This window comes from Amphiprion ocellaris, chromosome 18 (assembly GCF_022539595.1).
Source record: "Amphiprion ocellaris isolate individual 3 ecotype Okinawa chromosome 18, ASM2253959v1, whole genome shotgun sequence".
NCBI lineage: Eukaryota > Metazoa > Chordata > Actinopteri > Pomacentridae > Amphiprion > Amphiprion ocellaris.
This window is the reverse complement of record NC_072783.1, coordinates 31,426,725-31,442,447: the sequence shown is the minus strand read 5'-3', so window position 1 is coordinate 31,442,447 and position 15,723 is coordinate 31,426,725. Positions and strand designations below refer to the sequence as shown.

Sequence of the window (15,723 nt, the reverse complement as noted above, 5' to 3'; positions counted from 1 at the left end):
TGTCAGCGTCAGTTTGACTCTCGCTTTAGGCACTGTTATTGTATTCTCTTGAAAGTGAGTCTCCATCAGCTGCTGAGAGAAAGAAAAAAGGAGGGGAAAAGCTTCACGAGGAACAGATAGTGCTGATGTGATGAGCAGTGACACACAGGGCAGCGTTTCATCCCTGTGTTGAAACATGCCTGGATGCTCCACGGAGAGTTTGTTTGGTTAAATTTCAGCTGCTTGCTAATGTGTAAATGACTGCAGAGTCTGCACACGTCTTGGCTGAAATAAGTTCAGCCTCAGCAAATAAAGGCAGGAGAGCAACAAGTTAATCATCTTTGCCAGTAAAGGGATATTAAACGGTGTTAGCTGATATAAAACTCAATAAATAACTGATCCGGTTAAAAAGGAGAAGACGTCTGCTGCTGTTTGCTTGGAAGTTTGGACATGGGTCAGGACACTTGTTTCTGCTTGGTCACAGAATTTGGTTAAAAGCTGTTTAAGTGCCCCAGTTGTTCCCCAGGAAAGAGGAAACTTTCAAAGCAGCTCCTGCCCCAGACAGAGTGGGAGGAGATGAAGATGAAAGCAGATCCTAACTGTGTCAATTTAAGTTCCAGCCTCTATTTTACTTTCACCCAGACCAATAAAGTGACTCGGCAGTGTGTCAGCGCCCTGGACTGGTTTGAGTCAAAGATTTCTTTTTGAGTCACCTGCCAGCATCTGAAGGAGACGACTGCTCCGTCTACCTCCCTGCCTCTTCCCTCTCTGCTTCCTCATCTCCTGCTCTCCGTGCTTCTCCCTCCCTCACTGCATTTTTCCCAGGCTGAGGCGTCCGTGGACCCTCTGGCTCCGCTGCTTTCGTCAGTGACTTGGAGTGCTCCGAGAACTTTGTGAACTCTTCGTGTTGGAGTGGGGAGGGAGAGGAAGGCAAGCAGTTGATGGGACGCAGTCCGGCAGCAGCAGCAGGCTCGTCTGGAGACGACATCGGGACTCTGAGCTGGAGATGATCCCCCAGGTCATGACAAGCCACCGCCTCAGCCTCCTCACCCCCCTGGCTCTGCTGGGACTCCTCGTGGGGTTTGCACACCTCAGCTATGGCTCAGTCGCCGAGGATGAGGATTACTACATGCAGGAGCTGCTGACCAGAGAGCAATACAACCAGGTGCAGTTTCTGGAGAAGCCCGTGGCCTCGATACCTGACGGGCATGAACACTCTAGGCAAAACCCTGCCAAGAAAATGCCAAAGGGAAAGGCAGCTGACAGCAGCAAGCAGACAGATAAACCCACAGCTGATGCAAAATCAGGTAAAAGCATTGCCATCTCTTCAAGGGACAGCTTGAGAAAATGTTGTTTTTTTTATTTACCAAAACATCTATCAGATTCAAGCTGTGTTGTATATACAGCAGAACAGCTTGATCTAGAAAGGCTCCACAAAAGCATCTTAGCATTTAATAGGTCAATCAGTCAGCAATACTGACTTTTGAAATGTTAGACTCAAGCTGACAGCAGGGGTTTGTGTGGCTGCAACATCTTAGAAGAGAAAACTAAAGTTCTGCTGAAACTTTTGAGTGAAGTAAATTTATGAGTCTTTATTCCCATGAGATGACAGTCCATGGAAAATCATTTTCAGATTTCTTTATGGCAAGTCTTGCGTTTTCAATACATTTAACATGACAGCATTGCATGGATGGAAGAGTTATATTCTGTTTTTAAATAAGAAAATAAGAAGCATTAGATAAAAAAAAAAACACCTTTTATGAGGCTTTTTGTATTAGTGGATAGTTGTAAAGAGGAAAACAAATGATTTTTTTTTTAAAGTTATTTTTTTGGCCTTTTATCGGCTTTTATTGGATAGGTGCAGTGTGAGAGAGACAGGAAACAGGAGAAGAGTCGGGGGAAGACATGCAGCAAAGGGCCGCGAGCGGGAATCGAACCCCGGCCAGCTGCGTCGGGGACCAGCCCCTGTACATGGGTCACCTGCTCAACACGTTGAGCTATACGGGCGCCCACGAATGATTTTTAAAAGAAGTTGCAGAACAATATTGCTTACACAGCAACTGTTTCATTAATTTTTCTTAACGAATGTGCCACAGACACTGTTTGATTCATGAAAATGGAAAATCTGAAGCATCCAGTTGAACCTTCACAGGCTCCTTGACTCTAAAGGAGCATCTGAATTCAATTCACATGGTGATGGATGTGCAGAGAAAAAAACACAACAACAATGACCTTGCAAGGTAGTTCTCCTCCTCCTCACTCTCCAGCATGCATAGATCAGACCCATGTTTCTGTGTGCCGTGTGCACAACAGCAGGATTAAAAGCTTCGTGCACAGCAGAGGTCAGGGCGGCGTTATGTGGAGGTGCCAGAGCACATGTGAGAGCCACGCTTGTGTTCCGTGTAGAAACGTACAGCTCAGATCTACTACAGGAGTCTCAGCTTATGCAATAGCAGGTTTGGAAGGTATGTTTGAAATGCAGCCAGGTGATTGGAGGATCGTAACGGGCACCAGGGCTTCCTATTGGCCGTGGGCAGATAATATAGAGCAGCTGTGTAGACAGTGACCTCATGTTTTAGGTATGTGGCTGCACGTGTTGCAGCAGAGATACCTGCTGCAAGTGGACGATGAAAACATACGTAACATGCATAAGTCACTGCCTCCATTTGATTTGTGTTGTTTGTTAGCTTCATGATTGCATTCATGTTAACAGCATCATTTGTTTTGTGTTGTTGAGTGTAACAGGAGCATGAATACCGACTGCAAAGAATTTCAAGTAAAATTATTTCCAGCAACTTAGTTGATGGTAAATGTGGAGACTCTGACTGTCCCTTAAACAAATGAATTAAAATATTGAACTTACAGCTGTATTGATGCATTTTTTTTATATTAACAGTGGACAAAATAACTACATTGAATTTGAAACTGCATACTCAGAGTGACACAAAAAATACAGTTGAACTTGCCATTTCAGGGTCTTTCTGCTTATTGTTTGGTTCTGCAAAACTTTAACATGCAGACAAAGTACACTTTGTTTTTCAGAAGAAAAGAAATATATAAAAAATTGAGTCCACGCAATGTTTCCAGTGCAGTGGGGCAGAAATACAAAGAAACTATAGGCGAACAAGGCGCAGCATCAACATCTTTCACAGATTTCCTGCAGGAGTGATGTCTGCTGCATGGAAATGCACAATAAACATATGCAAGGTGTATTTACAGCTTCTACCCCTGCTGCCAAGTAGCTAAAAATACTATTCGTGTTGCTTTAAGTGCAGTTTTTTATGATTTGGACAAATTTGCTGGGATTCTCATGTGTCCCTTTTGATTCAGCTTGATGATATGAATAATATTTCCACTACCTAGAGTTTTAGAGGAGGAAGGAGGTCAGAGAAATTATTTAGTATATATGGAGGAGAATTTTTTTGTCTGATCTGAAAGAAGGAGAATGGTGGGTTCAGCGGTTCATGTACATACACGATGAAAAATCTTGTACTTTCCGAAGGTGAAATTGAGGGTGAAGCGCTTTTTCAACAACATAGGGAGAAGCAGCCATGCCTTAAAAGTTTAAAAGTGTTTAATGTATTCTTCCTACTGTGCTTTGCTCAGCTTCTCATCACTATGACTCTGCTGCACCATGCCAGCATCTTGGTGACCATATGTCGGTGCTTCTCTAAATCTGCTACGCCGAACCACATGTGCAGCTCAAAGCCTTGTGGAGGATTCAACCTGTCCCCAGAACCACGATAAAGACTTTCAGATGTGAAGACGGGTTGTTGTCATGTGGGGCCTTTCCTGACCTGAAACCCAGTCAAATAAGAAGCACGCTCTTCACTTCCATCTTCAGTCCCTGGAATGTGACTCTCCTGCCCCTCTATCCCGCCTCTCATGCCGGGTATTTCCATGATTGATCTGAGCTTTGGGGCAGTTATTGCATACATGTTATCACTGTATGAATCCATTAAATCCCTTCAATCTTTTAAACGAGGGTGCAAATTATTGAGCTAATGTGAATGAGAGCTTTACTGAATGTAAGGAGCACAAGAGTTAAAGGTTTTCAAATCCTGTGCCCAGAAATGATCTCTTGGTTCAGTCCCCAATCTTGAATCCATCCATATGTGTCGGACTGAATCCCACTAAAGTTTTTTTTTCTTTTGTCAACACTATTGCTGTTCCTCTCTATCCTGGCAGCGATGAATCAGCAATTTAAAATGAGATTCAACCTTTTATGGTTCCATTTTTAGAAGAAATGTGTACATCTATTGCTCTGTCTTAATGCAATTTCTTTCCCCAGTGAAAACAGCCAACAAAAAGGCAGAAAAGAACAAGAAGAGCTCGCTGAAAAACCCAAACAGCATCTCCGAAGGTGATGGACATTACAACTCGATTACAGATGGTGAGTGAAAAACCAGTGACACTCGCTTGTTATGGGAAATTCATGACCTCATAAAAATTCATCTTTTCTCCGATGTGCACGGATCGTTTCTCCACTTCCACAGGAGCTGTTATGATGGGAAAAAAGAACCAAACTCTCTCAGAGATGACAAATATTTTGGAAAAGGCAAAGAGTTTTCAGAAAGCATATTTTCCCTCAGAGGAAAGGTCTGGCAGTAGGAGATGATGCTCTCAGAAGTGGAATGGAGCCACAGAGGCACCGATGTCCTCTTTGCCTATGAAACATTGTGTTTGGTTTCCATGGATCACAGTATATTTTCTAAACTGAAGTCAGGATGCCCCAGTAGCCTTTCTGGCATGTCAAATGATAGATTAAACTCGCTCTGCTCAAAGCATGATTCAATGCAAAGCTTTCACCTCAGACTTTCCACAACTCGCAACAGACTGATACCGCCCTTGTTAGACTTATTTACACAGTGTACGACATTTTCGAGCATTATGAGAAGCTGTATTTAATAACGCTGGGAGATTAAGAGCAGCTACGGTGGCCAGCTGTGAATTTATGTGTTTATGTCGGGCTATTGTAAGGAACTCAGCGAGACAGACAGAGAGCCTGCAAATTTTTAATTTGGCACCGGGGGAACCAGAGCAGAGAGCTGGTTATTCTTGCATGTTGGAAAATGGGAACTCAATGCCGACACGCCTGACATGGCTCACACAGTCAGGATGTGAAAGGCTCAGGGTTCCAACATCATGTTTTCATGGCTGAACCTGACTCAACACCAGTCTATTTTCTGAATTTGCCACACTGTCAGGGCTTCGGCAATGTAAAAAAAACACAAACTTTCTACAGATGAAGAGCTTAGATGCTCAGGTTTACTAATTACACCTCCTCCAAAGTGTTAATTATTTGGCTGTTGTCGGAAGTTTAGCAGAACACGATTTCCTGCCTCATGCACAAAAACAACTGGGAATTCACTGAACAGTAGATCTAAGACCAACAGGGATTTCCAAAGCTTCAATCAGTTAATGTTTAAACAGCTTATTCATTATTCCCACCAGATAAATGAGACATTATTGAAAGAAGATGTTTCAGATATAATAATGTATCATGTGTGCTCTGTTAAGCTGCAGACTCTGGCTTTAACAGAATACTATATCTCTTCAAAAATAGACTGATGAAAAGGAAAAACTGTATCAAGGATTGTAAGGAGGCTTTTAAAGTGTAGCCGTCTTCTAACATGCAAAGATGATTTAGGGTAGAATCTGTCACAACTAGATGTTAAATAATTTTTCTTCTAGTTTCTCTTTTGAAATAACAAAAAGCTTCTTTTCAGAAATGAAAAAGCTCAATCTCAACCATTAAAACACACCTTTAAACTATTAAACATTACTTGATTGACAGCTGCTTTTGCTAAAGTTGAAAACTTTCTGTAGATAGTTTGCTGATTTTATGCCTTATGTGCTTGTCAAAGATGAATATTTCAAAATAAAATGAGAAGTAATTATAATCACTTTGGAGAATATTCGTAAATGCAGGAAAATTAAATGTGACTTCTTTACAGCTGAACTTTGTGGCTTTTGCTGCTGTTACATCAATATAATATAGTCTCACTATGAAATTTAAAGTTAACAGAACACCGCTTCTGTTTAAATTATTGTTACAGGACTCAAAGTGTTTCCTCAAAAAAATCAGTGTATCCGATTTAAAAAAAAAGGTCAAAGATTCTTTGTTTGGAAGCACTTTAAAGCCTACAGTCCATAAACATCAAAATATGAATAAATCACACCTAAAGTATTTCAATATTGTACCACCAGATGTGAAATAAGAGCTCAGGAATAAACTTCGATTCCAGAATTGGTTATGGGCCTCAGCAGCATCGTGGCAAGTGGCCTAGATAGCAACAGATGAGGACTCGACTGTGTGTTTTGTCATTTCTATTACACTCCAGTGTTGAAACCAGATGCTGTGTTCCTGTGTGGGTCCTTCTTGTGAAGGATTGCATGCAGATGGTGATAATAATTTAGGGCTTTTGTAACATGGCAAGCGCCCATCTACTTTTTTTTTAGTCCTTTGGGCTTCTTGGAGGGCTCCAGTTGTCCCTAATATGTTGTGATCGCTATATTCAGAAAGCCAGCAGGCCTATAGACTGTAAACATAGGAACGCAGGGTCACAAGTACAGCAACACATGTTTTATTGCTGTATAAAGTTACTGTGCATACGACACTGACCGGTCTTACCGGTGGTTTTGCCTCTGGCTTGTTAATCAACTTTTACGCTTCAGTTTTACAGCAGGAATTAATTTGGTTTCAAGCTATGTTAGCTTTATGCACCAGTCATAAACTGTCTTATGCATGTGTGGATTTTGGATGCTGATCTCTTCTGTCTGTGGTTTCTCTAAAAATCTGTGATTGACGATCATCATTGTCTCATACATATCCGGAAGGTACGCAAAGCCAAGTTCCTTTCTGAAATAAATACAAGCTTTGCTGCAGGGCTTCGTGTCCAACTTCAGATGCATATATTCAGACAAGCAAGTCCAGATCCACAGTATTCTTCAAGAGAATTCCATTTTTTACTTCATTTGTAAAGGCTTCCCTGGCTGTGTGACAGCGACATGTGCAACATATGCTGCATGTACAAACAGATCGCTGCACAATCGGAAATTCTTGCTCTGAACTTCCATTGCTGAGGTCCAGGGAAGTCTGCAAACAGCTTGATCTGACCCAAAGAGCCGCTGAGCAGCAGAGACTTCACACGTCAACTCTGATAAGCCCATTTGGCCCCTCACTGGACGATATCCATTGTAGTGTAAAAAGATGAGCCAATCTCACACAAAGAGCTCTGTTTAGCGAACAGCATCTCAGTTTCTGCAACCACTTCAATACAGGCATTTGTTCACATGAACTGCAAACCCCCTCCAGCAGCAAATGAAAGTGTTTGTAGTGATATGCAGCTTTGTTTTTTGAAGAATGTGATTTGTGTGTGCTTTTCTAAAAGAAAGTGTCTGGAACACGACTGTTTCCCTGCCAAACCATTGCTGTAGCATGACTGGGTATTAGTGGAAAGTTGATGGAGTCAATTTCAGCTTGATTATTCATGTTGATGGCTGCTAATTGGGATTATTGGTACTGCTAGTAAATGTCTTATGGGAGATTATTCATGTGCTTTGATCTGGGCTTTAACAAGAACAGCACAATCATCTTCTGCAGAATTTGTGATTTTGGCTTGAATTTTTGCTGTAAAAGTGATCAGTAAGCAGGAAAAGTGACTCTAACGCCTTCCAGTTCTGATGATTTTTATGATCAGCTTTATTTTTTGCTCCACTACTCCATATTTGATTTCAGTTGGAAACAAACTCCTCCAGAAGAAGACTAAAAAAAAAAAAAAAAAAAAATTAATTAAATGAAATGTTCCGTGTTAAGACAAGTACAAATCACATTGTAGCTTTTCTGCTTGACATCTTTCATTTCATACCCCATGTTGACTTAACTGTTTGTAGTCACGGCTCATATCTCTCTTCATCTTTTCTTGCAGAAAATATTCATGTAATATGAGCCTGACGAATCAGGGAACGACACAGTGACAGTTAAGACCAGTGAAGATGCAAACATGGGTGCTTGCTAAATTCTCAGTATGTGGTTGGAGTTATCTAATGAAAACAGAGCCAGCAGTTTCCACAAGTCTATGTTCTAGTGCTCCTAAAATGCTGCACTGTAATGGAAAGCAGCAAAACAGAAATACTAGTCTGTTAATGGGAATGTAATCCATATATGGAGCCATACAACATGCTGACAGGATGACATCAAGTTCACACACAACTGTAGCTGTCGCCGCTTTATGAGGGTAACTTTACACTGATGTACACTTCACTAGTCACAGGGGTCACTACTGATTCTGAGAAAACAATCTCATATTGTCTGCTGTGTAGAAAGGCTGAGAAATCAACCTTGATGATAATGTCAGTTTGCATTTTGAACTGTGGGAGTTTATCAGCATGTTGCATTGTGGGGAATGTAGGATTCAGCACTTTGGGGACTGACCCATTCTACACACTAAAAGTCAGGATGTATCAGGGTTTATGTGTCTCACAATTTTATGAAAGAGCCATTTAAAATCAAGGTACTGTTGCATGATTTGTACTTGATTGTCATCATATTTAATATCTACTGATCTGACTACTAAAATAACAACAGCCCAGAGTACATAAATGAGTTTGAGCATCCATTTGAAGATAAATCATTGTGACAATAGACTATTCTCTAATTCCACAGCTTGTCGCATCTCAAAAACATCCATAACAATCTAAGTCATCATCTGTAAAGTCCATTACATAACAAGCATCTCTAAAAGACCTTTCTGACTCTGGAAGGTCTTCCTTTGATCACATTCTATCTCTTTTACCTTGAAACGTGCTTGACAGGTTAATAGGCACGGCTGCGGCAATTTCCCATTTTCTTTCTTTCAGTATAATGATATCGCTACAGTCATTTCGACTGTTTAATCATGTATTCAGGGTGCAGTTGGATGACTCTGATAGGCGTGCAATGCAAAATTACAAAAAGGAAGCATTCACAGCGTGCAATCATTAATCACCCATGAAGCTTTGGCACGTTTTAAAAATCTGCAGCGGTTTAAACATCAAAGCCACCATCACAGTGGTAAAGTACATTTTAATAGGCTCACCTTTTGTGGTTTGATTTCCCAGATTTTGACAAATGGAGCTGTTTACACGATAAAATGCATAACAACTTGTTTTTATTAGTCCCTTTCAAGCTCCAAGTATTAAAAGGTGATCAAATTAGCTGCAGAGGAGACTTTCTTGATGAAACCGTTTCCGTGTTGAGGAAGAAACGCAATTGTCACACTCTGCTTTTAATTTGCCATGTCACATTACTAGAACAAAACTGTTCACAGTTAACTACGTGTCGACTATATTGGGTTTTCTCTATGGAGCAGCTATTATTAGATCTTCTCGGGTACAAATGCAGAGTGCTGTCCTCTTGCTTCACACATTGGAGCTCACTGTGCAAAGTCTCGATTGCTCATTACTGTTGAGTCAAGCTATTAACAAATGCATGGCCCCTGACCAAGGAGCTCCAGTATCCTGTGCAGAAAGCCACTCTCCCAGAGCAATGCAACACATAACATTACCATCACAAACCAATTTGTCATTCTCGTTACCTAGAATGCCCTCCCATGGGACTGGAGACACTGAAGATTGATGATTTCCAGCTCCATGCTTCATCTACCAAACGCTACGGCCTCGGTGCACACAGAGGTCGCCTTAACATTCAGGTAAGACGAGAATGTAAAGTGTTGGCGAAGCTTCCTGAAAGCTTACCAGAAATGTTGGAGCTTGCATTATACCCTGGGCTATCTCATCTTTAACTGTCTCCTGAGGCATTTTTTACTCCATAAAGCCACAGTTTAAAAGAAATATGATGGGGAGATAGTATCTTTTAATTTCAGGACCAGTTTAAGTTCATATTTAAGCTTCTTGAAGAGTTGTTGGCAGTGATAGCTGGCTTCTGCTCTGTTAAATGTGGACGACATTATTACTCTGTTTCAGCTCACAGCATATTTTAATACTCCGAAGCCGACTAGACTAGAATAGAATAGAATAGAATAGAATAGAATAGAATAGAATAGAATAGAATAGAATATGCTTTATTGTCATTATACAGTGTATAACAAAATTGGAAAGCTTCTCCTTTTCAGTGCAGAAATCTTAAAAAATAGTGCAAAACTGTCTATTTACAAATATACATATAAATAACTGTGAATATAAATATAAATAGCAAAGTGAATGAGGTAGTGGTGTATATTGCACATTTCACATTCTATTGTTGGCTGGATGTGGGACGTGAGACATGTGAGAGTTCAGGGTGGTGATGGCTCTTGGAAAGAAGCTAAACAGAGAAACTAATAGTCACCATCAAATCAGGGGCATATCCCCAGATCTAATAAAAAAGGACTGGCATCTGGGAGAAGAGGTATTTCCTGTTAGTGCAAGCTGTTCTTTGAGGGTATCAGCCTGCATACAGGCTGCAACAAGCCTTTTGCAAGCTGCACCGCTCCAAATCCAACTGCACAATTAACAAAACACACAACACATGCTCTTAATTCGCTCAAGACAGAAAGACACACCAAACAACAAAATCTTTTGTTTTGTTGTTTGGTGTATGTGTGCACCAGAGATGGTGTCAGGAGAAACACATAGGAGGCAGATGTTGCCTGTTAAATCAGGCCTCTGTCCAGCAACCTTGGTTTATTTTCACTTTTATAGCAGCTATCGTTTGTTTAAATTACAGACACCAACAGCACTGGAATGAATTTAACACTGGTCTGATAGTGAGAAACAAGTAAAAAAGCAGGAAAACCTAAACAACTGAAACACTGGAAAGAATAGAGATAACACATAGACATTAGATTAGCAAGAATCTTTGCAGAAATGTTTCAAAACTGTGTCCCTATCATGTAAAAAAGAATACATAGGGTAACTGCATCTTAAAAAATCTAATTTTTATAAAGCTTTCTGCCCAACTACATAATTTGCTTGAATTTTTTTTATTTATAAAGTATGGATATTTAAAATGGCATATGGAAAACTTTAGTGCTATTAAATCAAGTACTTTCTTGGATATTTATTTTTTTTAAATAAATTGCCTATCAATCCAGTTTCAACCACTTTAAAAGTCCAGAACTCTATTTTTCTTGTATTAGGCTTCTTTGTTTTTGTCATACAACTTGTCATACCTGCAGTCATTTATGAAAGTTCAATAAAAACAGCTTTTATTCCCCAATTTGTGACCAATAATTTCATATCATTGTAACCCACTTCTGAGTATGTACAAGTCGCTATCTCGGTTGGTAGGAGCTAGGAGCAATAACCACTGGACACAGGTATATGTTGCTACTGTGAACTTTTAGTTTTAGAAAACTAAACAGTGCACAACATAATTACAGTACAATGCCTACGGCCCAATAAACTGAGAAAAAAAACATTAAGGTCCATTTGAAGTATTCCTGGGGAACCGGTTCGTTGTGGATCCAATCAAAGTTCAAGTCAATAAGTCAAGGGAGTAGTCAAAGTCAAGGAAAAGTATCCAAGTAGACTCTTGTTGGTGTCAGTCAGTGGGACTGAGACAATCCTACCACAGAATCCACTGGATGGTGTGGTGGAGGCTCAAAGTTCCACTGGGAGGCTCGCCATCAACTGGATCACTGGTCAGCCTCGTTGGACACCAGGACTGGAGCTTCACATTTTCCAGGCACCTGTATTTACAAAACAGCTCTATAGTCCAGGTTCTGGTGCAACATCATCCAATGAGATTCATTCAAAGTGTTGTACAACATTAAAATCGATCTTTTCTGATAGGAAAACAAAATACTATAGTTTACAAGTCGATAACCAGAGTTATTTTCATAATAAATGTTTCATTGTGTCAGAATATACCATTTTAACCAACTGTAATTACAATAGAGTGCAACTGTATGATCACATTCTACCAATGAATTCACTTATTTATAAAGGACACATTACCCTTTAAGGTAAAGTGAGTAACTTGTATTCTTCCAGGTGTATTGTCTCTCTATTTAACCCTTTGGAGCATAGGATTGGAGATTTTCAATGAAATAAATGAATTACATTGTTTTTAATTAGCACATTTAACATAAATTACAGCTTTGCTGCTTTTATCCATCTTAATTGACTTAAAATGACATTTTCCCTTTCAGCTGAGTCTGGTTTTAACCTTCAGTCACATACAGGGAAGCTGACTCGGCACTTCATAGTAAAAGTCTCACAATGTGCTTATTTTAGCGATAGAGGACGGATTAATATGAATTATCAAGTCAAACTATCAAATAAATGCTTTTTAATATTGCATTCTTTAAAAACAACATAAAATGTGCAATACACGGTAGCATGTAGCTAGCATGGTCTCCTCGTGGTATTTCCCCATACACACTCATTAAACCAGCATGAGCTAGCCGACCAAGAAGCGGTTTCATTAGAAAACAGGACGATTAAAAGTGTTTCTTCAACGGTTCTGCAGCCTCTAAAATGGAATTTCAATCAGTTTATGTAATCGAATAATAATTTCTTGGTTTTCGTGAAAGATGAACAGATTTTCATACCTTTTTCTCTCGTTATCAACTCTCACGGCAGCGTCATTAGCGATGTTAAGCTATGAATGTTTTAGCGCACCACTTCCTGTCGCATCCAAAATAAAGTTCCGGTCTTCAAAATACAACCCACAGTACTCATAAATGTATTGTGGAAATAACTAATGATCAGAAATGAATAAAAATGGTTATTTAACCCTTCTTTAGGCGGGTTGGATCATAAACTATTTTATATGCTTTCTTTTGCATTCTTGTGACATGCAGCTACATATGGTTCAGGAAATGCCACTAGCTGACTTCTCTGAAAAATGGGACTTTTCATTACAGCTCCATTTTTTCAAATTTTAACTCACCCCTAATCAGACACAATTTGATCGACTTGTTCCAGTATCGCAGATTCTGAATCAATGCCATGATGAGAAATAAAAGTGAAGATTTCAGGCTTTTCAATCATTCCTGAGATACTGGCGCTCGAACACAACCTCAAAAATGCATTAAAAGTGCGTCAATGGACAATTTTTAAAACCATTTATCTCGGAAAGTACTTGATACATCAAACTAGAATTTCACAGATACCATTTTATATATGCATAGTTTATGGCCTCTGATGATTCAAGATGGAAGAACCTGGCAATGACAGACAATAATGGGATACAAGTGCCAGATTTTTTTCCATTCAAACAAATAGTTTATGAAACATCCCAGGGTTTGGATCTGGATTGGAGTAAAGTCCTCTGCCAGAACTTCTTGCATTTTTCTTTTCAATGCCTTGACAAAGAGATTCCCTGCTAGCTGACAGACAAATTGAACGTAAAACATGACCATCTTGGCAGGTAAGTGTTTGCAAGTCTCATCCATCATTGAACAAAAATCTAGAAACGTATGAAGCAGGATTGAAAGCAGCTAAACACTTTTATGTTTCTCCTATAGCTGCATGTGAATATAATTTAGACATCCTCAAATTCTTTTCACATGAACATATTTTTTAGGGAAAATCAGATCAGCCTTTCAGCTTGTTTAACTCACATGATGACCTTTAACTCATCTTTGAGGTGAGGATATGTAAATGCAGACGTGTCGAGTCAGTTTCCTGTGTTGAAATGATGAGTTGTTCTGTGTAAAAACGCATAATAAGAGTGGTGTACTTCAAAGAGGCTTGACAGTTATGATAAAGAGGAGGTGAGATTATGCACTCGGCATGTATAGTACAGTATATCATGCTGTTTGAGTTGGGATGAGGAAGATAAACAGAGCGGCCTGTCAGCATATGAGTGTGACTCCTCACACATCTTTCGCTGAGCCAAGAGTGTCAGCTGCTACAGTACAAGCTTTATACAGTGGCATTTACTACATTATAATTAGTTCAACATTTTCAGCTGTCAAGGAATCGCTTCCTCACATTACACCGAAATTCAGAAATGTTGGAATTTGGAAAGAAGTGCAGATGGTGTTCATTCCTCAAATTCACTGGCTTCCTGTTGCTCCTGTTTGCTCCTTGAAAGGGACAGAATCCTGTGTAGTTTGATTAATGTAGCCTGTACCCATATTAGAAAATTTACAGCCGATATGCTGTCTTATCATGTCAAAAGACGCATTTATCAAGCTACGCTGATTCTTATCTTGACAGCATGTTTGAGATTGCCAGATCAGATTTAAACAGCTCAGTCTTGCTGACTTTTGCATATCTCTCCAGTGCTATCACTTGAAAAGCAGACTGAAATAAATATGCAATAAAAACAACTTCACCAGTCAGTTCCCTGCACCATACAGAGGTCATATATGCATGTCAGTGTGTACATCTGCAATAAAATGCTGCTATTTCCGGCCTGCAGGCTGGCATTTATGAAGATGACCTCTATGACGGGGCCTGGTGTGCCGGGAGAGACGACCCGCTGCAGTGGTTCGAGGTGGATGCCAGGAGGCTGACAAAGTTCACCGGGGTCATCACACAAGGCAGGAGCTCCCTCTGGTCGTGAGTAGAAACCCTGCAGACATGCATGGAGAGATGCAGATGGTTGCGCAGCGAGAATGAGGATTTTCTCGCCCAGGCTTACTTAAAAGGATGATTTTTAGTGGGGGATTGGCTTCGTGCCATTTGGTGCTGATGGTGTCTTTCTGGAGATTTGTTTAATATGCTTGTGGACAGTTATGACTGAATGAAAAACTGTCTCCAAGGAGCTCTTTAATTTAGCACATTTGACATACTGTTTTTTTGTTTGCTGTACAGAAGCTGGTCAATGTAGGTATTACTTGTTGCATTAAGTACTCAGCTTAGTGTAAATCCCATCATCAAATCCATAAAGAGATGGATAAAAGCAGCTTCTTTAATGCTTTGAGTCCTGCTAATTACCTAGAATTTGTAAGGAAAATTAAAGTCTCCACAAGCAAATACACTCAAAACAGTTTTTTTGCTTTGTACCTGTTATTTCTCCGGCTTAATTAGCTTTAAATCAGCAGTTAATTTCAAGAACAGGCTGGCAATAAGTAGTTTTTTTAAATAAAAACAAGAATCTGACAGCCCTGCCAGTGGGCCTGGAGAACTGCTAAGTAGCTCACAATAACAATATACTGACCCAGATAGAAATTCCTTCCTCTAAAAATGTTCGAATAGGGTTCTGCCAAATTCTAGTAATGTTTTCAGCAGAAATTTTCGCTTTTTTTAGTCTCTTGAATGTCCTTTTTAAAGGTCAGATTATGTTCTTTTAACACATTCTCAAAATGTTTGGTGATAGCTTTCAAAGATCATTATTCTCTATTATTTAAATGTTTTCTAAATTTTGCATGAAGAATGTCTTTCTGTCATCATCACGTAACATTGTAAGAATGTTTTATGGAAGAACATAATGTGTTACCTCAACAACATCCCCAAAACATCCTCAGAATGTTCTTATTTATATGTCACAATACAGGAACTTTTTAGAATTTTGATTTGAGAACATTTTTCCTTTGTTATTATGTGACATAATCTGTGGCCCTGAAAACATCCACTGAATGTTTCAGTTCAATGTTTGACCTTATGGAAACATTATTTTAAATGCAGCATTTTAAAATGCTTTAACATGCTGTGAAACATTGCTCTTCAACTAATAAGTTTGCTGTCAGCATGTCCACAAATAGGAAAACCAAAAACTGTCAAACAAATTCAAAACAATCTAACCTTAAAATGAATTCCTGTGACTCAAAAATAGAACTTTGTATATCAAAAGACTACATTCAAAGT

The 15,723-nt window shown here is 39.5% G+C and overlaps 1 protein-coding gene and 1 long non-coding RNA gene across 2 annotated transcripts in view; one reads left to right on the top strand and one right to left on the bottom strand.

The window, feature by feature from the left end:
• Window positions 1-616: 616 nt before the first annotated feature.
• The window catches only part of cpxm2 (carboxypeptidase X (M14 family), member 2), a 32,436-nt gene continuing 17,329 nt past the window's right edge, over window positions 617-15,723 (top strand). The window contains exons 1-4 of the mRNA XM_023273492.3: window positions 617-1,286; window positions 4,271-4,372; window positions 9,562-9,671; window positions 14,336-14,475. Of these exons, the coding sequence (XP_023129260.2) occupies window positions 986-1,286; window positions 4,271-4,372; window positions 9,562-9,671; window positions 14,336-14,475 (653 nt within the window). The 5' untranslated portion in view covers window positions 617-985. The remainder of the gene's footprint in view (window positions 1,287-4,270; window positions 4,373-9,561; window positions 9,672-14,335; window positions 14,476-15,723) is intronic.
• LOC129347465 (uncharacterized) lies at window positions 10,028-13,114 on the bottom strand. The gene is made up of 2 exons (XR_008599580.1): window positions 12,516-13,114; window positions 10,028-11,651 (listed from the first exon to the last, which is right to left on the bottom strand). It is a non-coding gene; the product is annotated as an uncharacterized LOC129347465 (long non-coding RNA).